Source organism: Pantherophis guttatus, chromosome 1 (assembly GCF_059756535.1).
Source record: "Pantherophis guttatus breed Tessera chromosome 1, ASM5975653v1, whole genome shotgun sequence".
In the NCBI taxonomy this organism is placed as follows: Eukaryota; Metazoa; Chordata; class Lepidosauria; order Squamata; family Colubridae; genus Pantherophis; species Pantherophis guttatus.
The window spans coordinates 283751252-283776059 of NC_142063.1; the positions used below are offsets into that span (position 1 = coordinate 283751252).

Consider the following 24808-nt stretch of genomic DNA (forward strand, 5'->3'; position numbering starts at 1 on the left):
GCCTAAAACATTTTCCCTTTCTGTGCTTTCAAACATCTGAAAGCATCTCCATGATTTCCTTGTTCATCATTCAATTAGCAGACTGATATTTGATGTGAATGTCTCCTCTTTCCTGACCTTCAAATTTAATAATATATAACATTGATCATTCTAGGTTTCAGCTCCAAAGAAGACATAGTCCCAAAGCCTCTGAAGCCAGTTTCCCAGGGAAATCCAAGTATGTGAATCAGAAATGTATTTAGATCCTTTCATAATCTGTTTTTAGCGGACAAAGAGAACATTTTGCAGACTTGGCATTTCATGAATGAAATCTGCTTCTTGGGATGGGGGGAATGGGATCAAAGAGAAATCTAGCAGAACTACTAGTGGGAACAAATTAATTTCCATTCAGGTTTACTCAAATGTTGATCATTTGTTAATAAATGCATATTTTTTTCACTAGCTTGCAGCAATAACAACAAATTATAATAATCAATTTGGTTACTGTAAGAAGAGAGAGAGAAGGGATGACTTTTTAATCCAGAGTTATATTACCCAATACAATAAGATGAGTGTAAATGCATGTATTAAAGTTATTTGTTTGTTTGTTTGTTGTTCAGTCGCTAAGTCATGACCCCATGGACCATAGCACATCAGGGTACCCTTGTCCTCCACTGTCTCCCAGAGTTTGCCAATTCATGTTCATTGCATCAATGACACTATCTAACCATTTTATCCTCTGTCGTCCCCTTCTCCTTTTCCCTTCAATTTTTCCCAACATCAGGGTCTTTTCCAATGAGTCCTCTCTTCTCATATTTCATACCTTAATTTCCCATCTCTCTCTGAGAAGGGGTTTGAGTGATGTATACAGCAATTAAACTGTTTTACATAGCTAAGCTATTCCTGGACTAAACTTCATTCGGTTTGTGAGTGAACTGAATGGCATGAACAAGTAATCTCCATCTTTAGAAAGTCAGAAGAAAGTAAGAAAAAAAATCATAGCATTCTTCCTATTATGATAAATTATTAGGTGTAAAGCATAGTTTAAAATCTCACACCCACAACTCTATGGGGCTGGATGCGGATTAATTGTTCAATGATTAGAAAAACTTACTTTGTAGAAGGAGCTCAATCCAACAAAGGCAATATTGATCAGTTTCTCCTTTCCCCTGCAATCTTTGTTCTACTTCCCATGTTGTGTGAAAATTCAGAAATACCTTCAGGGTCCATTATAGGACCACAAGGATGAAGAAATTAGCTTTCCCTTTTTCCCCCTCTGGAAAAAAGTCATACCAATAGTTCTTCAATCATTTGTTTCTGAATAAGCATTAATTACTTAAATGTCTGTGACTACCCCTAGTGGGCTCAAAAGATCTAGAAGCTTTTGTATGCCCCTGCAATTTGGCTGTTGGTTAAAGAAAAAAAATTACCAGGGTACTCCAGATTAGAACAAATGCCGTGAAAAAGTTATTTGGATGGCTGTTCATAAATATGTAACATGACTTGAGAAATTAGGGACTGCAAGCACTGCTTTGGACAATCCTGTACTTCTGTCTTCTGAGAACACTTGCAAACATGACTATAACCACAAATAGTGATAGGCAGAGCACTTGAGAAATAAATGAGGTGTCATGATCTTAACGTAGAACATACAATAGAAACGGTCCCCAACTCTTCTAATATATTTGTAATGTATTTAATCTAATTTATTTTCCTAGATTGCAAAGTTGATTTAGCCTTCTTGATAGACGGGAGCTGGAGCATTGGCAGGCGCCGTTTTCAGATCCAGAAACAATTCCTCAAAGATGTATCTCAAGCCTTGAATGTTGGCCCAATAGGGCCGTTCATGGGCATTGTTCAGTATGGGTAATAGTGCATTGTTTTTATAAAAACCATTATTTAAGAAGGTAATATAGATTTTAGAATGTGTATCATACACACATATAAACATACATATACATAGACACAGACAATCATACACACACACACACACACACATACACACAAGCACCTACAAAAATAAATATCAATAAAATTGAAAGATATGTTAACTCCTTTTCTAACTCCTATTTCATGAATTTTTATGGATTTAGGCGAGTATCTGACTTTAGATTTGCTAACAGATCAGAATAGAGCCTTGGTCAATAACGGGACGAGGTGGGCACTCATTTCTTCTATTGTGTATTAAATATTATACTCTAAAAGTAGATGTAACCCTTCAGGAAGGCCAAAGTTTGAAAAAAGGTGTCATAAATTAATGTTCTGTCTTTGGCAGTAACCAAATATATTCAAGAGTTCTGGTAGAATAGCAAAAAAGATATGCAGAAAGGGCAATTTATACATACTCAGTATTTTTTTTCCTTTGAATATTGCCTATTTGGGATAGCTTATTTTCAATTTGTTCATTTTATTTTATTTCATTTTATTTCTATTTAACTTTATTTATATTACAAGTGTATTGGAATAATAAATATGCATCGGGGTATGTGTGTGTATGTATATATACAACCCAATTTCAAAATAGTTGGTGTATCAGAATAGATGAAAAAAAAATTGATAAAAAATTAAACAGGTCAGTCCCCTATTCTAGCTATCCAAAATTTATCTTATATTTGATCTTTATATATAGTGTTATATTTTTCTGGATACATTTCAGAGATATAAGGATTCTAAGTATTGGGGAAGAGAAGAAAAGCTACCAACCTCTTAGGGATGAAATATGGGTCATGCTATGTTTTTAATCTCAGGTGATAATGGGTTCAGAAAGTTTAATTAGATGCCTTGAGGAAGGACCATCTCAACTTCCAACATGAAAAACAAAACAAAACAATAGACTACTAATAAACTTATGTAAAATTAAGTAGGTATGCCTTTATTAAACCAAAGAGCTGATCTCCAGTTATTTGAAAGGCTGAACAAGATGGAATTAGCAGATGGAAGCAAATAGTAAATTAATAATTCAATATGAATTATTAAACAATTCAAACAATTTACTATTAATAATTTACTATTACTATTAATTATTACTATTAATAATGCATAGCAAATTATTAGTAATGATTAATAATAAATTGTTTTTAATTGTTAATTAATTATTATACAGAAAGTTCTATTTTCTGCTTTTAAAAAAATCATCTCTACAAATTAGCCATGGAAATCTAATTGCTTACAAGTAACAATTGTGACAAGTAAAAGCATAAACCTCAGCATTCAGGAACTATTTGTGCATATAATTCTTTGCTTGGAAAAAAATACCTGAAAATTGACTTTCTTTACTTTCATTAATGGGCTGCCGATAATACTGGGTTTTACATGTTTTTTTCTCTTCGTTTTACAAACAGCGATAACCCTTCTACTGAATTTAACTTGAAGGCCTATGCAAATACCAAGGACTTAAAAAATGCCATTGAGAAAATATCCCAAAAAGGAGGCTTATCAAATGTTGGTAGGTAGCTGATATGTCATACCAAATCTGCTTAACAATCAGATGCCAAGATTTGAAGTTATTGTTTCTTAATAGATTCGGCTCAAGATTATCACTTGCTTCCTTTATTCTAGACTGTCTTTTCTGATTTTGGGAGTGGAAACATGTTCCCCCAATCAACAGTGTTGAATTCTGAAAGAGGGAGTCAATGTAAAGATACATTCTATTCCACTGTATGAGGAAACTCATACAGTGGAATAGAATGTTTTGGCATCACCATTTATTGCCCTAGGATTTCAAACAATAAGATGCAAGAACTGTACAACACTGCTCAAAAAAATAAAGGGAACACAAGCAGAAGACATCCGAGATCTGAATGAATGAAATAGCCTTATTAAATACTTTGTTCTTTACATACAGTAGTTTATATACTGCTCAAACAACTAAAGGGAACACAAAACTACTGTATGTAACGAACGAAGTATTTAATAAGGCTATTTCATTCATTCAGATCTCGGATGTCTTTTGCTTGTGTTCCCTTTATTTTTTTGAGCAGTGTATTTTCCAGCTTCTAAAATTTATCATGCAGATATTGTAGAGCCCTTCATTTTACCACAAATCTGAGTAGTTTCTGTAGGAACAGCACAGATTAAGATTATTAGATATGTATGTGAAGTTGATATACATCTGCAGTCTCAGACACATTTGGTTGAGAAAATTATTTCCATCATATGGTTTCAATGGCTATGAATATTTCCATCATAATGTGGGCAGAAGGTTTATTTCAGCTGTTGTTTCAGGGTGAATGCTATTTCTATTCACATTTCAACCGGAGCATGTATTCCTATCAAAATCACAGTGCAGATAATTGCTTTACGTCGAATTGAGCCTGACAATAAGGAGCTTCCTACTGATCCGCTGCATCTTGACATTGGCTTTGGGTTTCTTTTGATTGGGGTTTGCTTCTGTCCTCTATTTTATCATTTTTAGTCTTAATAATGTGTAATACAATGCCAAATAAATAAATAGGAACTAACTTTTTAAAGATTTACTAAACAAAGGAACAACTCTTTCCCCTCTGCCACTCTTTCTCACACAGGAAAAGCTTTGTCCTTTGTTAACAAAAACTACTTTGAAGATGCCAACGGCAACCGAGGAGGTGCCCCCAATGTGGCTGTCGTGTTAGTGGATGGATGGCCCACTGATAAGGTAGAAGAAGCCTCCAGGTTGGCACGGGAGTCTGGCATTAACATTTTCTTTGTCACCATTGAAGGACCCGATGAAAATGAAAAGAAAAATGTCATTGAGACAAACTTTGTGGACAAGGTAAGAAGATAGTGGCAGATTTTGGAGTGTGCATGTCTTATTCTGGGAAAATACAAAGTCTGATCACTTTACCACATATGGCATAATCAGACAAGAACAGATTATAGTTGTTTTGCCAAAGTCATTACTTTACAGCCCTGGGCTCAGTTTTGCCAAACATTGTGATAATGCAATGTGCATTAAGTTACCATACTTTTTTAAATTTAAAAACAAAGCCAATGAAAACTGTTCTTGGATAGTGGATACAGATAGTCCTTGACTTACAACTACAATTGGGCTCAAAATTTCCATTGCTAAGCAAGATTGTTGCTTTCATTGTTAAGTGAATTTTGCCCCATTTTAGACCCTTTCTTGCCACAACTGTTAAGTGAATCACTGCAGTTGTTAAGTTAGTAACAAGGGTTGTTAAGTGAATCTGGCTTCCCCATTGACTTTGCTCGTCAGAAGGTCACAAAAAGTGATCACGTGACACCAGGACACTGCAACCACCATAAATAAATGCCAGTTGCCAAGCATCTACATTTTAATCATGTGACCAGGGAATGCTGCAACAGTCATAAGTGTGACAAAAGATCATACGTCACTTTTTTCAGTGCTGTTGTAATGGTCACTAATGAATGGTTGTAAGTCGAGGACTATCTGTATTTAAAAGAAATACAGAACTACTGTATTTGATTAAAAAGTGGACAATTGTGGACAGCTCAATATTATGAAGTTAAGGCAGTGGTGGATTGCTCCTGGTTCGGACCAGTTCACAAGAACCGGTAGTAAAACCAGCGGGAGGCTCTGCCCACTGACCCGGATGTCATCAGGAAGTTTCAGTGCATGCATAGAAGCTTCTGTGCATGCACGAGAGAGCGGTCCCATTGCAAACTGGTAGTATAGGTAAGTAGAACCCACCCCTGAGTTAAGGGGCTTTTATCTTTTGCTTCTGAAACAGTTCTAACTGGATTCACTATCCCCATTCTATATATACCTATTATTCACAACAAAGGAAAGTTTCCATTGGAATCCAAAGGTTTTTTTCCTCTAGATATGGTGAAGTTCTAGTATCATGCTCATTTTGACTGTCAACTTGAGTATAACAAAATGAAGAATACAACAGTCCAGAGAGCAACAGAGAGAAATTATACAATTCCAGCAGCAACACACTTTGCAATTGAAAATCTGGAGTTTCAGATTTTGCTTTGTGGACACTGTGGGCTATTGCCTCCAGGTGGATTTATTTATGAATTTGTTACAATACACATGACAGTTCTGGATGCACCTTAGTTAGAACTTGTCCTCATAAGCTCTAGAATTTAGACTGGATGCATTTTACAGAATGCCTTTTTAATTAAGGAGCATTCTTATGAGCTGGAATTCTTCCTGAAGGCTTGGCAAATGAAGTCTCCTTCAAAAAGCAAAGCTGTCTTTGGGAAATGCAAAAATAACTTTTTCTTTTCTGGTCACACCTTCTGGATATTTTGTGCACTTTCCCATAGGTTTGCCATGAAACACATTTCTTCTGAACTCTGAAGTGCTTCATCCCTTAAAGCTGGGCAGGCTCCAGCCTATTGACTAATTTTGATTTTATTTAAGTTTTCTAGGACAGAGCTACAATGAGCCCTTCTGAGACATGAATTAAGCACATATTTGTATACACTAATTTATGGTAGCTGCATTTTACAAAGTAAAGAACTACACAAATGTGCAATCCATTCATGTGATAGAACAAAGTTATTTATCTATTTGTTTAATTAATTTATAAAGTCACCCATCTCAACGAGTGACAAAATTCTGATTTTGCAGTACTAAAACCAGTCTTATATAAAAGAAAACCAAGGACCTTCGGGTGTATTGGACTTCATTCCTAATAATTTCCCACCTGATATGTACACTGGCCATGCTGGCTGGAAACTGTGTGAAAGAATTCCAATAGAGTTCAAGATAAGAGGAATAGCACTTACATTTATACACCACTCCATAGTACAGTGAGGCTAACCTTTTTTTCCTCGGGTGCCAAAAGTGTGTGTGTGCGCTATTGTGCGCGCGCACGTGCCCACACTCATAATGCAATGCCCCTCCCGCACGCCCCGCTCCCCTGCACATGCGTGCGCGACCCCCTGCACAGGCACAAGTGACCACTGCTCCCTCCTCCCCCGCGCATGCGTGTGCAACCCCCTCCCATTTGGCCTCACATCCCACAACAGCCCTTGCCTCCCAAAATGGCTGGGAGGGGGAAAAGCCTCACCTCCCAAAACAGCTGAGAGGGGAAAAAGCCTCACCTCCCAAAATGGCTGAGAGGGGAAAAAGCCTCATCTCCCAAAACAGCTGAGAGGGGGAAAAGCCTCACCTCCCAAAACGGCTGGGAAGGGGAAAAAAAGCCTTGCCTCCCAAAACAGTGCTGGGAGGGGAATCTCCAGAGGTCTGGGAAGGCACAGGCAGCAAAAAGTGAGGAGAAAGGTAGGTCCTCTGCATGCGCGTCTCCCAGTTGCAGGGCAGACCCGAAAATCAGCTGGCCAGTGGGAAGCGCGCGCTCATGCACAGTGGAGCTGAGCTGGGTGACGGCTCATGTGCCTGCAGAGTGGGCTCCATGTGCCACCTGTGCCACACGTGCCATAGGTTCACCATCACGTGCGTAGTACTTTACAGCACTCTCTGAGTGGTTTACAAATGTCAGCATATTGCCCCCCAAATCTGGGTCATCTTGCTTGCAATATTACAAAACTGCAATATTAAGTTTTCAGATCTTAGAACACTGATGGAGACCAGCTGCAAACAGGAATAACTCCAGATCAGTGATATTACAAGATTAAATCTATAAATGTATAAATGTATTTTCTGGCAATTATACTCATGAGCAAAACCATGTAAACAGAGGGAAATCAGGGTGTCTACTACAGTAATTTTTGAATATTTTATGTGATTTTATTATGATATAAAGCTTTTTTTGAATTTTTTTAATAAAAATATTCTATCATTTAGGCTGTATGCAGGACCAATGGATACTATTCCATTCATGTCACCAGTTGGTTTACCTTGTACAAAGTAGTGCAGCCTTTAGTAAAACGAATCTGTGATGTTGACCGCCTGGCTTGCAGCAAAACCTGTCTAAATTCAGCCGACATTGGGTTTGTCATCGATGGATCTAGCAGCGTTGGCACAGGTAACTTCCGCACCATTCTGCAATTTGTAGCCAATATTAGCAAAGAGTTTGAGATTTCTGATACAGATACCCGGATCGGAGCTGTGCAGTACACTTATGAACAAAGGTTGGAATTTGACTTTAACAAGCACAGCACTAAGCAGGAGCTGCTGAACGCTATCAAAAGAATCAACTACTGGAGTGGAGGAACCAGCACCGGAGCAGCCATCAACTTCGCCTTTGAGCAGCTCTTCAGCAAATCCAAACCTAACAAGCGGAAAATCATGATTTTGATTACAGATGGCAGATCGTACGATGATGTCAGGGGACCAGCTTTAGCAGCACACCAGAATGGTAATCGCCTGTTGTTGTATTTTTGTTTCAGAAAGGTTTAGCCAGGTGTAGGGCTATTGATCTGAAGAGGGCGTTTAAATTAGGCCACCCAGAAATCCAAGTTAAGATTAAGTTTAGTATTCCCAATTCCCCACAGCCACAATTGACAGACTATTCTTAGATTGTGTGAGGACCAAGTTTAATTGAGTTAGGTGGAATTGTTGAAGACTTAGGTCCTTTAGGCATGGCTGGCCTGGAATATCTTGAGTTCTGTATAGAACGTGTATTGTCACCTCCTTAAAGAAACTGCTGACATAGTAGCTGGACAATTGTAGGGGAAAAAAACATTTAAATGGAGGAAGTATCTAAGAAAAGACACTTCTTTTGGAAAGTGCTGAACTGGGAGCAGTTCAATTCTGGATCGAAAGCGTAGCACAATTTTACTTAGCATAAGTTACAGTGGTGGGAAATTGCTCTTCGGGCTTTCACTGTTTTCTCAATTGACAGAAAATTCAGCATGGGGTCCTGGGTACTTGAAAACCATTAAAAAAAATACCCCAATTGTAAAGTAATAGGGACCTGCATTACTCCTTTTGAAGAGGCACAAGTCTCTTCTTTTTTCATATTCTATCTGGAGTATTATGAAGATGTATATGAATGCAGCATAAATTTTTAAAAAAGCATTGATCCATTATGGCCTATTTTTCCCCCTGCAGGTGTAATAGCCTACTCAATAGGAATTGCATGGGCTGCCCAAGATGAACTGGAAGCTGTGGCAACTGACCCTGATAAGGAACATTCATTCTTTGTGGATGAATTTGACAGACTCTATAGATTTGTTCCTAAAATTGTTCAGAATATTTGTACAGAGTTTAATTCACAGCCACGGAACTGATTGTATCCAGCTACAAGGGTTGCATTGCTGAAATTGCATCCTATAAATGCCTGATGAGAAATTTTACCTAAAGGATAATTTCAGATCTGTTCTCCAAGCATAACCATAATGGAAGTGATGCTTCCCACACCTCCCTTTACTGGTTTCTGAACTGATCTGTTAACAATTTGGTCAATAGCTTTTGACTTGTTTAAAATTATCAGTTGGACTCAATGAATTTAACTTTTCAGTTTAACAGGCATGGAATATTTCTGAAGATTTCAAAGCCACCTTTAACATTTGTCTCCAAGGGTGGTGGTGAAGGCAAGAAACAGGCTTGACTTATCACTTTTGAATATTGTAAAATAGTTTGGATCCTAACCTTTAATTACAGATGTTGGCAGTCATGTAAATGATAAGCAGCAAACAAGACAATGATTAAATATAGACAGTGTGATGAAAAAAGCACGTATCTGTGGCCTGCTTACCAAGCACTGGAGGAAGTTTTCAGCACATTGTATATTTTGCCTTAACTTCCATTTCATGTGCTTCAACTGTATACCAGTCTGTAACATGAGCCCAAATTGTGGGGCAGCTAAATATATAGATAAGTTCATCATTGTTCTCCTTATTACATTCATGAAGACAGGATAGCCAGAATTTTCCACTCATTGTCATATAAGTAAGGAGAGTAGCCTGCTGACTAATCTTGACAACTGCTACAAACATGGTGCAGCCAATCAATCATAGGTCTCATTGGGAATGTTTTCCTTTAAAAAAATAAAAACCCCTAGTAAATTACTATTAGCATTTGAATTCTAAAACACAATAATATTTATAATAGCTTTTTCATCCTTAGTAGACTAAATAGTAGAGGTTGAGCCCTAATAGCGGTTTCCTGTTGCTTATCTAGGATTTCCATATAAAGAAGTCTCCAAAAGTAGTTTGAAAGTGAAAATACTCTACATATATAGAGTATTTCGGCTGAACCCTTCTAATCCACATGTTTCTTGACATTGCAAATAGTGAGAAATACAGAACTAGACTGATTCTATTTCAGGAAAGACTCTATATACTTATATTCATATTTATTTTTTCCAATTTACAAAAACAGACATCAATTGTAATTTCCTAAGGTTTTTGTTTTGTTTTTTTAAAGAAAACTGGCCACTTTCTAGAAACCCATACAAAGATGAATTACTGTGCTACATTAGATAGTTGAGAAATAGGTGAGAAAGCCAACGATTTCACAAGTATACAGTGGAGGGTTACTTGAGCACTTCTTCATGTTTAATGGTCAGTAATTGTTATGTCAGCTTTCTTTACTTCATTTGTCTTCTGAAATGTTGTTTTAGCTGATTATCATTGCTTTGCTTCCCTTAGTGAAGGCTGGTGCAAAGAATTCAGCTAAGTATTGATGAGTAATGAAACATGAATTTGTGAATCTCAATTTTATGCCTTCCCCCTATGCACTTGTATATCCAAAAGAGAGCAAAGCTCCATCTTCTGTTTTATAATAGCTTTTTGTAAGCTGTGGTACTTTTTCCAATAAAAGTTACAAAAAAATTGTGTTACTTTTTTTTTAATGAAAAAGCAAAATGTTTAGTGTTTTAATATGTAAGAAACTTCAGGAGTATTCAGAAGATGCTGTCATATGCACTCTCTGCCTTGTTCACATTTTTTTTCAAAAGGAGACAAACAAATACTCTTATATTACATGGGATTATTGGTCCATGAAGTCCATGAAGTTTTCAGCATGGAAATCATTATGAATTATGCATGCCCTACAAATAAACATTTTAGTGGCTAATTCTTAAATGGATATTACTATTGTTCTGATGAATTCTGAATAATCAGAATTCTGTTTCAGCCTAACAATCCAAATGTGGGATGAGATTAGTAATAAAACAAATTAATACTACGCTGTATGAAAACTACATATTCTCAAGAATGCTACAATTCATTGGAACATATTTCTAAGATTATCCTTTTAAGTATAACAGATGAATATTAGAACATCTCAAACATATCTTAAGTGGCTCTAACCAGTCATTATCGAATTATATCATTTATGGGTCCACCACACAATAGATTAGAAGAAATGCTTCTACATCAAAGGGTTCATTTTAAAAAGCTTCGCCAATCAGAAGTCAGCAGGTACCTAATCGGGCCCTGCCTATGCCCTGTATAGCAGTCCAAAATGTATTTTAAAATAAATGCCAGTCATAGCTGTTGGTGAAAAGTCAGGAAATCTGTTGCGGTCACTAAACCCTGAAACACAACACTGCCCAGCACATATCGGCCATGAAAATATACATCAGTATATTATTGAATTGAATTGAGTTGAACAAAACTTTATTTGGTCAAGTTTGATTTGACACACAAGAAATCTGTCTCCAGTACAGAGCGCTCAGTGTACATGTGTATTGATCATCATGTTGCTTTTCCTAGATATCATGTACTATATATTCTTGAAATTATAGACTCCAGCTAACTTGGACATACATCATTGCAGACAGAAACAGCATTTTTTTAAAAATTTGATTTGTATGCCGCCCTTCTCCGGAGACTCAGGGCGGCTTACAATACGCTAAGCAATAGCCTTCATTCTTTTTTATATTTATACAAAGTCAGTTTATTGCCCCAACTGGGTCCTCAATTTATCTACCTTAGAAAGGATGGAAGGCTGAGTCAACCTTGAGCCTTGGCGAGATTGCAGTAATTGCAGGCAGCTGGTCTTAATAACCAGCTTAATAACAGGGTGCCTTAGACCACTGTACTACCAAGGCTCTTTCTGTATAGGAACTTAACAGTTTTCATTAGTACAAGCCATCAGCTACATATTACACATAGAAATACTATGCAGGAGCTCTCTCTCAGACTAATAGATCAGTCATTCCCAGTCCATGATTGGAAAACTCAAAAATATCTATATAATAATCTACACTGGACCAATGTGGCTGTGTACCATTTTTCAACCTTAGCAAGTTTAAGATGTGTGGACTTCAATTCCCAGAATTGGCTGGGCTTAAATTAAATCATATATCTATCTCCCCAGTCCTTGTTTTGCTTAATAAATAATCTAAAATAATAAATTTGGGAGAATTCAACAGCTTAATTCTAAGACTGACCCCTATTGAGGTTTTATTTTAATTCAGTAGCAGCAATCAAAGATCATTATAAGCAAAACACACTATATTTCTATGGAGCAAAAACCAGTTTATAAAGAACCTTTTCTTTCTATTCTAAGCCTTACATTTTCAGTGTTTTCTCCAACCTGTAACATCATACCAGTGGGGGTCGCCCCCAGTTTGGACTGGTTCTATAGAACCGGTAGTAAAACCGAAGGGAGGCTCCGCCCACCGACCCTGATGTCATCAGGAAGCTTCTGCGCATGCACAGAAGGGCGTGCGCAAGCGAAGCGAGCGCGTGGCCCCGTTGCAAGCCGGTAGTAAATGTAAGAAGAACCCACCCGATCCATACATTCATGCACCGGTATCAAATGCAAAGATACGAAGGTGTTGAAAAATAGTATTTATTAGCACCCAATTTACATAAATATATATTACAAAGGACATTTATTTGTTGCTGCAATGTTTAGTAAAGCTGCTCTGTATAGTGTTACTACAGAAAGGTCCATTAGATTTTATTCAACAGAGAATGCAAGTACTGTACAAAACATTCACACTTTATTAGCAACTACCCAGAGTTACTACCTTCATTACCACATCACTTTTACCTCATATTTAATTGCAATAACAATTACAAGAAAATTTTCTTGGTAGACAGATTTACTCAAGATGCTTCACAAAGTTTGTGCCATTTGCTTTTAAAAAGTTTATTTTTTAAATTGCTATACTAATTCTCAATTGGCATGTTCCACTTTTTGCATCTTTAGTTGATGTTAACCAAATGACAAACTATATTGACAACTTTAAAGTGCATATTTATAACAATTATGAATAACTCCTGGACTAAAACTGACAGATATTGAGTAATATTCAGTGAAGAATTCTTTGTTATAAATATTCCTAAAATCTAGCATCATCACCGTTTTCTTTGTTGATGCAAAATCTCCTAATATGATGAAACAGAAGCCTAAATGATTTTAATCAAAATTTAGGCAAACTGGCATTACAAAGCATTATTAAAACTATTTCCAGTATAATAAAAATATTGCAAATTCTATGTATGTTTCTGTTGGAGTAAGTCATGTTGATCATAGAGGATGTACTTCTAAGTAAACATATATAAGAAAATAGAGGGAATTATAAAAGCCATTTTTATAAAGAAAAAACAACAACATTATGTCAAATCGAAGAGTAGTTTGAGGGGTTCATGATCAGTATCACCCATACTTCATTACTTCTTTCTATTGATCCAAGCCAATATTAAGGTTTGTATCCATGAATTACAGTGATCATCACATGAACTATGTAGATCCGTGTACATATTTATTGAAGCAGTCTATGACAGTTACTGTTACCATGCTAAATGCAGAAGGATTTCTACTCTTTTTCAGGAATTTCATTTATATTTTGGGAGGGATTTGATTTCAGTTTAGCTGTAGTATAAAACACAAGAAACGAACCACAGTTTTCTGATGAAGAATGAAAATCACTTCTAGTACTACCAATACTACCAATTATCTCAAAGTAATAGATTTAAATCCAAATACTCAAAAGAATTCAAATTAAGAGATTTCTCTAGATTCTCTGAAATAAAATATGGCAAAAAGAACATAAGCTATTGCCCTTCTGTTAATGCTTAACGAAAAGTCATGTACTAAAATATAACTTCATGTATGCACAAAAATTGTTCTGTACATGCAAAATCCAAATGTGTCTATTGTCCAGGAGGGCAGTTAATGAAATGCCAAGTAATATACTAGAAGAAATAAAATATATCCATCCAACTACAACCAAGCTACACTTTTGTACTTTTCAAGCACTTTAAACGATTGGTTTAATAAGAAGACCAACAGGATAAATATATACTGGTACCTGTAAATCACACATATTACTATGAAACATGGTTACCATTGTGTGTTTTCAGTTTGTTGATTTACAGTACAGGGTTTCAGTTAGCATGCAGTTAAGATATCTTTTTTTTTTTTTTTTGCTTCAAACAACAACTGGAGGCTTAAATTTTCTCCCTCTTATTTGAAAAGGAAAGATAACAAGGGGAAAAGAATGTGCTCTTGAAATAAATTATGGAAGGTCTAAGGGCAGCACTAGTTCACACATTTCTTCCTGTTCTTCACAAATCAATAGCTACATCTTCAGATGACAAGCATATGCTCAGCATTTTCTCCCTGGTTAGCTGCATAGGCAAAACATTTAAATAATTAGACATGATTTCAACTACAGTATGTTAAGTGAAGGCAGTTGATGTGATGAACTTAATTTGAATAACATAAAGAAAAGATACACATTGAACATTAATCAAACTGATCTAAAAATGAGTATGAATGCATAACAGAAGTGAAATCCAAGATTGCAAGATAAATGAAACAGTTTATCAATTAAAAAGGATATTTTTCAACTGCAACAGAATATATTTGTATTTAGTACAATGCAGATTTTAATATGCAATCTGAAAGACAAACACAAAATCTGCAACAGAGCCCCATAAGGCTACATTTTGTTTGCTCAATGGCACCTCAAAACTCTGGCTATTCACCTGTTTTAAAAGTCACTTCTCTTGGATCAAAAAATCACTAAGCAGGATGGCACATCCTTCTATCAATATTTGAACAGGAACATTTGTTACATTCATAATTTAATCAAACATGCTGACCTATTAGTGATATGTACAGCAATTTAAACATCAGCAGTATTTATACTATTTATGTTTTATCCTTTGTATTAAGTCTCAAGAACTTTCAGTACTAAAACATTGAAATTATCCATAGAATCTCCCTTACTTATAATATATACTGTTTACAATCTCTGTCATATATTTATATATATATATAAAGATATATATATATATATACACACATACACAAAATATACACAGCTTAACATCTGTAATATCCTTTTAAAAAATAAGGATATCAAGCTAGTAAAGGGAAATACACAACAGTCACACATAGATGTGTTTTGTGTAGTTGGATTTTCTGCTTTGACACAAAATCACAAAAATAATGAATGTGTAACAGCTATTCCTATTTAATAAGTTTTTGTAGGAGAGGAAACAACTATAACAGGTTTGGTTTTTTTGTAACAAACCTACAAAAAAATAACCGTTAATAGTACCATAACATAATAGCCAAATATGGCCAATCTTTTTAAGTTTCAAGTACTTTCAAAAACCAAATCCAGTCAAATATTCCCAACACTTCAAGGCCTGCTATATAAAACCATGACGATTGTGGGCAGCAGGCAAGGGGAGAGAACAATGCATATAGAACAGGGGTGTCACACTGGATTTCTTTGAGGGCTGGCATTGTAGTTCTTCACCACAGGCTGGTGGGGGTGGGGGGTGGGATGGATGCCTCCTGCAGCACCCTGCTGGCCAAAACGGAACACGGGGGGCTCCTGCACTTCATTTTCACCCTCCATGGCCCATTTTTGGGCCCGTTTTCAGCTTGTTTCTTGAGCTGTTTTTTGGGGGTGATTTTGGGCCGGTTTTTGGGGCCATTTTGGGCCCATTTTTTGGGCCATTTTCAGACCATTTTCAGCCAGCAGAATGCTGCAGGGGGCCATGGAGGGTGAAAACAAGGCACAGGGGGGGCTGCACACAGCCCGTTGTAGCCTCCAGAGGCACCGTTGGGTGGTCCTTGATATTTCCAGGCTGGTCTGCGGGCCTTGAGTTTGACACCCCAGATATAGAAGAACACCATCTACCTTAGGACACTTGCAGCTTGCATTGGCATAAACCCTCCCAGTTTTGGCAAACATTATGGAATCACTGGAAGGGGGCAGGAAACCATTGTTATTTCATATGGGTTTTGTCCATGGTAAATAGAAGTCAATCACCTCACATATCCCAAACAGTACTGCTCTTGTATGGTTTATTATATTCTGATGCAGTATAGTTTAGAAAGCAGGAAAAAAGCATATATATATTTTCCAAACCAATAATCACCCCCATGAGGAAAATTTAGAAATTGCATTTGTTGGGTAGTTGGAAAGATACGTAATATTCTTTAGCTCTACAATGAATAGTCATTAGCATCTGAAACTAATAAGATCCTTATTGTAAACATATGCCCCATCATCTTAGAAGAAGTTACATTAAAGGCTATACTGTGGTTCCAGCCACCCGTTAACATTCATTTCCAACAGTTTCAATAGAATTTACATTTATAAGCCTTTTACCTATCTTCTTTTAACATAATTTTAGAAAATGTTATCGCATTCGTATTTTTAAATAGTCAATACTTTAAATCCAACCTGTCTATTATAAGACTCTTCAGGCTGAGATTCTGTGACTCATTTAACCATTCAGTGCTAGAAAAGGAGATGATGAATTAACTGTCTCAAGGATCTGAATTGCATGAATTTCCAATAAGGGGAACATTGTAATTTAAGATCTGTTTGCTACCTCCTCCAACTTGTTGTCCTGTAGAAGTGCTGTCTGGAAGCTCTTAAGAGTTGCAGCCTCAACACATTTACAGTACACCAGGTTGGGAGAAGCTTATCCATTAAAACACAAAGCTGTTAGCCTTTGTGTTGCATAAATTGAGACAGCATCTCATTTTGCCCAAGTCCAGCCTAGACAAAAAAGGACACTTTCAAAATTAAAACGGTTCTTCCATAGATCGCTTGAAATAGGGAGCTTCCAAGCTCTCAGGACTGAGATCATATAATCAGAAGCAATTGCTAACATTCACGGAATTAAAGATTACAAGAAGATTCTTGCTCTTATCTTTTGTACAGCTTATTTTATAGATATAGACATATATATTTATAGATATGTACAAGGCAGCTAGAAGGACAGGAAAGTGTTGTATCATACAAAGACTTTGGCAAGTGCGTCTGCTCCTGCACTGGCAATGTAACATTTGGTGGGATGGAATGCCACATCATGAATGGATTCATCGTGCTTTTTGCGATGAGCTGTAAATTCCTGGATGCAGGTTTTGCTTTCAAGGTTCCATAAGCGAATAGAACAATCGTGGCCTAAAGGAGAAAAGAAGTTCTTACTTTTGTGACCAATCCTATTGTTAGCAAGACACTTTTAAAAAGACAAAATGTACTTACTGCCGGACATCAAATACAAGCCATTTGGATCAACAGCTAAACTTGTGACTGCATCCAAGTGGGCTACCATAGAGTGGATCAGTTTCCCTTTGCAGTTGAATATACAAATATATTAGAACTTGCAATCAGTTTAAGATATTAAAGAAAGTTAGAAATGTAAAATGATATGTACTCATACTAAACATCTATACTGTACCATGTATTAGCACAAAGCAGAATATCTTATTCTTAACGAACTCTAGTCTCTTTGCTGAATAATCACCTAATTATGCACTGTTCTTGTCAGTATCACCTTCACTGTATAATATGCTTCTCAAAACTGATACTTGGGTCACAGTACACCATATCTTTATTAGTTCTCAAAGGAATAGATCAGCATCGCCTTTACAGTTCTCCCCTGCACTTCCCAAAGGCCTTTACTCTTACATAGCTTTGAAGAAAGAATCTGTAAACACATTTGCAATACAATTGCTATGTTGCGTGCACAAACTCTTAATCAGCTTCTTTGCCAAGCTAAATAGTTAAAATTCTTGAACAGAAATGTATTCAGTAAAACTGAGTCCTGATTGCACCACACGTTTCTTCCTTTGGGCATATACCCTAAGAATTATAAACAACTACAAGTATTTTAAGGGATATGATTTACAAATTTACTTTCATTGCGTTATGAGCAAAAACAGTCTAAAAATCTTTTTTTGGAAGATTTTTACAAGTTTATACAAAGAACAAAAAATCTCCACAGATTTTAACAACAATCTCATTTTGCACTATGTAGAAAACACATTAATATAAATGGTTTCTTCAGATCTCTTAAAAAACTGTGGACAGATCATACCAATGACAAGTATCCAAGATTTCTACCATAAATACAATGCATTACCCACTTAATTCTATAGTCTGCATTGCTCAGCCAACAAGCCTTTATTCTTACAATTGTTTTTGTCTGTCAGTGGTTATAACTGGATACTGATCTTAAAAATTCACCTCTTAATGAAGTTATATTCAAATTGTCAGTGATCCCATATCATCTTGGGGTTTACGGTATATTACACAGAGAAACAGGCTACTTACCTGTGTTATTGTCATAGAATTTAATGTGCCTGTCCTCATGGGCTGTGATGCTTATTGGAAGAGTTGGGTGACTGATTACTTTGTTTATTTGGCAAGAAGTGTTAACTGCTGTTGACAGAAAACACACATGCAAACAAAATCAACTCCAAAAAAAATGTTTAAGTCACATAAAATTCTGAAACACTAATGGCCTTATCTAGTAGGCAATTCTGATGAAAGAACATTTTCGGGACCCAAACAATTATATTCACATTATTTAAATTATTAGGCTCTCTAAACATAGTGGATTCCTATATAAAGCACACAAAAGAAGAACAAATTAAATATCATATGATTAAATGGACTAAGAACTTTTGACACAATATAATAATAGAACAATAGAAACGTATGTGGTTAAAAAGATTCCAATTTACAGTATGTTATAACCTAAAAGATAAAATTTGATAAAATTATGTAGCATTGATATATGACTATAGAAAAATTGTCAAGAAAATATAAAGATACTTCAAATTTATATTGAAAATGTGGACAACATGAAGGGTCATTTTATAACATCATTTTGTAAAAAAGCCAGAAATTTCTGGGTTTAAAAACATAAAATAATACAAACAATTTTAAAGATCAACATTCATCTGAAACTAGAAATTTTCTTGCTAGGATTAATGCGCAGTCAAGTAACAAAGACCTATGGATGATTATTTTTATGTATGGTTACTGCTGCCAGATTATTATTTGCACAAAAATGGAAAGTTTCTAAAATATCCACAACAGAGGAATGCTTAATGAAAATGACAGAACTAGCAGAGATAGCAAAATTAATTTGTTTGATTAGCCAAAGATCAACAAGTACATTTGTCAGTAACTGGAATCCCTTTATAGAATTTTTGCTTAAAAATTAGAAAAATAAACTGTGATTTATGGATTTGAAGATTAGAAAGGGCAGCTTGTAGAAAGAAGGAATTTATGGTGTAATCTTAGACAGAAAGGATAAAATATAAATATATTTATAACTGCTATCAAAAAAAATTCGGAAGCTGCTTCTTTACTAATTTTCTTTGTTTTTTTCTATTTCTTGGGGGCAATTTTTGTTAAGGGCTCTTCAAGAAGTTCCCTTTAAATGTTTTTTTGGGGGGGCTTAATCAATTCTACAGCCCTTCCTTCTTAAAACAAATTCTCTTCTTCATTCATTCCATTTGATTTTTAACACTTCACTACCATTTTCTCCATTATGCTTAGATAATTATCATTGTTTCCCCAAAAATAAGACCTTGTCTTATATTTTTTTGAACCCTGAAATAAGCACTTGGACTTATTTTCAGGGAGGTCTTATTATTTTGGGCTGCGTAGAACAAGATAGGGCTCCTTTTGCCATTTTACCTGATTTCCAGCTCTGTGTTAAGTATTTTCAGGGAGGGCTTATTTTCAGGAGGAGGCTTACTGTCACATGCGCTCAAAAGCCTGATTGGGCTTATTATCGGGGATGTCTTATTTTCGGGGAAACAGAGTAGACAGACATATAGACACACTGCATCAACTTTTTCAACAAATTAGACTATCATAAAAATAATTCCCCACCAACCCTTGTTGCAGTATTTAATACATACTAGTATCTATGTTGGACTCCAAGGTAAGAATGTGTTGTTTTGTTTCCATGTTAAAAATGCTTGTATATCCAGTGTTAAATGATGCTACCATAAGGCTTGGGTCACTGCTCACTAGATCCACAGATGATGGAATTCCCATTTCTACAAAAAGAATGCCCAGAGTACAAAACAAGTTTAAACAGTTACTGTGAAGTTATAACCTGAAATAGCTATATTTATTTTAGCATGAGTATTCAAGTAACAATAATGTAAACATTACTTGAGAGGATGACATACACAAGAAATATGGGTTTTTTTAATTGCATAATAAACAATTTTTGAGGTGTTAGAACAGGAGAAATCTATCTCAACAGTGAAACCACCAAAATCTTAAATAAATATTTATATATATCTTTAATTCAAGATTTACCCAACCAGAGTAACTTCAGAACAAAAAAGCATAAAAAATACACAATGAAAAGTTAGGTGGAATCAGCATAAAAATGAATCTAGCTATGCCATTCATCTATAAGAAGAATCCCACCAACATCTAAAATGATAACATGGTTATAGGGAAGAGAACACATGTTGCACAAAATTGGATAAAAAAATATTATTGGAAAATTTGGAATAACCGGAGTAATATTTTTTTACAATGAATAAACACTGTAATGTTGCTTTCATTACTATTTGATATGAATATTCCAATGATGAAGCCATCCACGAGTGTCTCAAATTATAATATTTATTCCAGAGAATGATAGAACTATCTTAAGGAAAGCATTTGAATACTGCTCATTTAGAAAGTAACAATAATGTATTTTTCCAGCAATGACTACACTGCCATACAATATAAGAGCATACACTTTCTCCAGTATGGAGTCTTATACCATATTTGATAGGAATATAATCTTATCATCAAATACAAGGCTTCCTCTTGTTTTCCTGTGAGCAAACCTGTGCAGAAAGAGTTTCTTTTTCTTTCTTCACAATGTCCACCCACCTTAAACCATGCATCCAAATCCTATGGCAGAGACATGGAGTATTGATTGAATGAATGGCAGAGGGAGAATTCTATCCGCTGGTGGTACTCATTCCTATGACTGGCAGAATATATAATTGAATATAATCTACCAATTACTGTTACAGTTCAATCTCCAGCTGTATGTAGAAAATTAAAAACCATCTTAAGATGTATTTTTTTTAAAAATGAGTGAATGTTCTCTAATAGTAGTTCCTTTTAAAAATAACCAATCTTATACAAACACACATTGAAAACAAGCCAACAGCTTTTATTCTGATCATTAACAAGTTTAAAGAAGTCATGAAATATAATAAAACTATAATACTATGTATGTATGTATGTATGTATGTATGTATGTATGTATGTATGTATTAAAAGCAAATGCAATGCATTCTAAGAAACAGAAGATTGTACAGTACCTTGATTATCATTAAATATATTTAAAGCAGGAGAGATCTCCAAAGCCTTCCATAAACGTATGGTGCCATCTGCTGAACAGGAGAGCAAACGCTGGTGTGTTCCACTATAAACCAAACCCCAGACTGCATCTGAGTGGCCTACAAGTGCACCTCTTAAGATGGAAGGATCTGAGAACAAAACCATATATTTTAAGATGTTAGTTCCTAAAAATATTTTCATAGAGTTTGGAGGCTTCATTAAACTAAAATATCACTATCTTTTAAAAAGAACTACCTTATTTTTTATGACACCAATTGGTCCTGCTAATCAAGAGATTGTGAGTTTATTCTAAAATTTATATAGGATTATTTTATAACTATTTGAGGGTTTCTCTTGAGAAGTCCTCTATCACACAACCCATTTCCTAGGTTTTCATATCATCAGCTTCTTATAAATACGTAAGATTAATAAATTAATATATTATTATTAAACTACTGCTATACTCTGTGTGTGGGGGGGGGGAGGGCACTATATATAAAATAGAGTACTTTTTCTTGATTTCATGTTGAAATCTAGTGCATGGAATATGTTTGCAAAACATCCAAAAATAAAAGGCAACAAAAGAAGAATCACTAACCATATGAATCATAAGGATCAATATTTGGATTTGTAGTATTCCAACTCTGGATGAGGCCATCAGTGCCTCCACTGTAACACTGCTCACCATTGTTACTCATAACTACGCAAAGCACTGGACTGCTGTAAGAGAAAGCATGTTATGACAGCACTGGTTAGTGATTTTTTCCCCCTAACAACAGATTGTCATCTAACACTAATGACTCTAATTTACAGTAGAAATCATAGATGTCCAGGTATTTTTTTTTGTCTTGGAAATAAAGAGCTAGTGTACAGCACATCACACTAAACACAAATAAATCTCCTAAGTATGCTCCCCAAATCTATTTGTCTATCAGTTGTGGGAGAAAGCTTTAAGACCTCCTAAGAATTACCTCTGTATTCTGCATAGTCCACAGATACAACAGCAATAGCAGCAAGAGAAACCAATGCAATCATTCAGCCAACTGTACCACCAGTCAACTGTAAGAGTTTCTTAGTTACCACAAGCATACAAGATATGTTTAGAAACATTCAATGTGTGGTGAGTTCAGCTTCAACCACAAAATGAAGCAAATGCTCACCACTATTTCATGTTTTACATAATCCCTCAGTTCTCTTTTAAGAGAAGCTGCAGTGTTACATCTGCAGCAACCAAATTACATTCTATCTTTTTGTCCACATTTACTTACTTATGTGCCCTGAAAGTATAGATAGGTTCAACATCAAGTGAGGTGCTCCTAAATAAAAATAATAAGGAAGTTATTATTTAAGTTATTGCAAGAACCACCTTGCAAAATCAGGTCAATAATCCTCTTAGCTTGGCATTTTGTGTCTCACAATAACCAACCTGATGCAACTGGAGTGTTTGCAAGCAAGAGACAGAGAGATGCTCCTCCCCCACAATTTTGTGCTGTTGGCAGATATAATGAGTTTTCAAGAACAGTAACCCTTAAGATACTGTTCTCCATGAGTTCATCCATTTCCTTTTTAAAGCCACTCAAGTTAATGGCTATCATCATTTTATGAAGTAATAATTCCTCAAGTTAAAAATGTGCTGCCTGGAATGGTTTTAGATTTACATTTTCATTGGATGGCCCTGACTTTCACCAAGAGATAAAACTATCTATGTGTCCACTTTTACATGTCATGCATGATTTATACATCTTGATCATGCCTCCAATTGGTTGCCCTTTCTCCAGGCTATGGTCCCAAATATTTGAGACTTTTCTCATAGAGAAGGCATTTGAGCATCTTCATTTTAGTTTTCCTCTTCTGAACTTTTTTTAGTTCTATTATATGCTTTTATAAATGCAAGAACCAGGACTGTGTACAGTGCTTCATATGCAGACATACCATAAAGTTATGATGTTGGCATTTTTATTTTCAGTTCTTCTCCTAGTGATTTGCATAGCATGGAATCTGCATTCTTCACTTTTGCTGCAATGCCAAATTAATGTCTTCTCTAGGCCCAGATTTTTTATTTCTGGTTAGTCATGGTTAGACCCCATCAGTATATAAATGAACCTAGGATTTTTTGCCCAAATGAGCTTGATTGTACACTTATTTAAATGTATATGATACAACCACTACAAAGATGGCTGCAAGAGAAACTGTAAAATAGTACTATTCTATCCTCTTTCTCAAATAGTAATAGTAATTACATCAGCGCGCTTTGGGCACTCGGTCCGGAAAAGGTTAGCCATCACTGCCCTACAGGACTGTATCTATTTCAACCATCAACTTACTTTTTTGCTGGAGACGTTTTTTGCAAATTCCACATTTTTAATGTATGGTCTTCTGAAGCAGTAATTAACACTGGTTCAATTGGATGGAAAGCCAGGCTCCTTATTCCATCAAAATGGCTCCTTAAAGTAAACTTGGGATTCCAAGTCTTCCTCAGAGCATCTTTATTGTTTGCTATCTATTGTAACAAGAACAAAAACTAGGCAAGCCAATCAGAATATACTAATGCAAATTATATTAATCACTTGACAGAGGATGTACTTCATTATAATGTTATCAAATCTCAGTAAAGACTAGCAAAATGTTTGAAGTTAAAATGTTACTGTTTTTTCAAATCAGGTATGAATCTCTGTATTAAAGTAATACATTAAACAAATTTCAATAGCCAATCAGAAATGTATACTGTAATCTACAAAACAGCATTGGATATAACCTGCAAAGAAATGTTTTCTCTCTATCTAATTCTCATCTTTTCATTGACTCTTCCTTGACAGCCATTTCTTAGTTTTAAATTCACGTACGGAATTCTCACACTATGGCAGACCTTACAATAAATGTTTTGGAAAATCAGAATTTATTATCACCATTGAGTTTGCAGGCGATTTCAGCAGGTCTCAACAAACACAATGGGTTTTTAACACCTGAGTACGGTTAACCATTTGTAATCTGTCTCACATGCAACCTATATCTGCATAAGCAATCTATTTTTCCCCTATCTGTCTCACCTTAATTTAAAAACTATGCTGGTCTAGTCATTTATTCATCTGATGAATTGAGTTGCAGCTCAAGAAATATACCTTTTAATAACATTTGGAAAGGGTGCAACCATTCTTCTTTTCTAATTAAAAGCTTCTCGGTGTCATTAAAGATTTTACCACTATTCAAAACCAAAATAAGTGTAATATTAAGAGATTAGCACTTACATCATATGTCAGTGAATCTGCTTCATTGGCTACTGTAAGGCCTGCCAATTCCCCAAGGCCAAGCTCACTCTCAAGGGCCTCATCTGCTCCCATAATGAAAGATTTCCCAGAAGAAGGAGGGAATGTTAAAGCTTCTACTGAAAGATAGAACACACATGAATCCACAACATGTAA

General features: G+C 35.6%; 2 protein-coding genes across 5 annotated transcripts in view; one reads left to right on the forward strand and one right to left on the reverse strand.

Annotated features, from left to right (window-relative positions):
- The window catches only part of VIT (vitrin), a 48078-nt gene extending 38550 nt beyond the window's left edge, over nucleotides 1–9528 (forward strand). Inside the window, exons 11-16 of the mRNA XM_034428161.3 lie at nucleotides 155–217; nucleotides 1698–1845; nucleotides 3321–3424; nucleotides 4503–4729; nucleotides 7697–8210; nucleotides 8906–9528. Coding sequence (XP_034284052.2) covers nucleotides 155–217; nucleotides 1698–1845; nucleotides 3321–3424; nucleotides 4503–4729; nucleotides 7697–8210; nucleotides 8906–9084 — 1235 coding nt within the window. The 3' untranslated portion in view covers nucleotides 9085–9528. The remainder of the gene's footprint in view (nucleotides 1–154; nucleotides 218–1697; nucleotides 1846–3320; nucleotides 3425–4502; nucleotides 4730–7696; nucleotides 8211–8905) is intronic.
- Nucleotides 9529–16064: 6536 nt separating this feature from the next.
- Nucleotides 16065–24808, reverse strand: part of STRN (striatin) — a 40751-nt gene continuing 32007 nt past the window's right edge. For 2 of the 4 annotated variants that reach the window (XM_087883036.1, XM_034428159.3), the window contains 9 exons: nucleotides 24635–24768; nucleotides 23714–23889; nucleotides 22658–22705; nucleotides 21988–22109; nucleotides 21371–21538; nucleotides 19949–20089; nucleotides 18345–18452; nucleotides 17274–17360; nucleotides 16065–17192 (listed from right to left, as the gene is read on the reverse strand). In XM_087883036.1, coding sequence (XP_087739162.1) covers nucleotides 17023–17192; nucleotides 17274–17360; nucleotides 18345–18452; nucleotides 19949–20089; nucleotides 21371–21538; nucleotides 21988–22109; nucleotides 22658–22705; nucleotides 23714–23889; nucleotides 24635–24768 — 1154 coding nt within the window. In that variant the 3' untranslated portion in view covers nucleotides 16065–17022. Of the gene's footprint in view, nucleotides 17193–17273; nucleotides 17361–18344; nucleotides 18453–19948; nucleotides 20090–21370; nucleotides 21539–21987; nucleotides 22110–22657; nucleotides 22706–23713; nucleotides 23890–24634; nucleotides 24772–24808 lie in introns of all 4 variants that reach the window. The other 2 variants (XM_034428158.3, XM_034428160.3) reach the window with 1 other exon arrangement.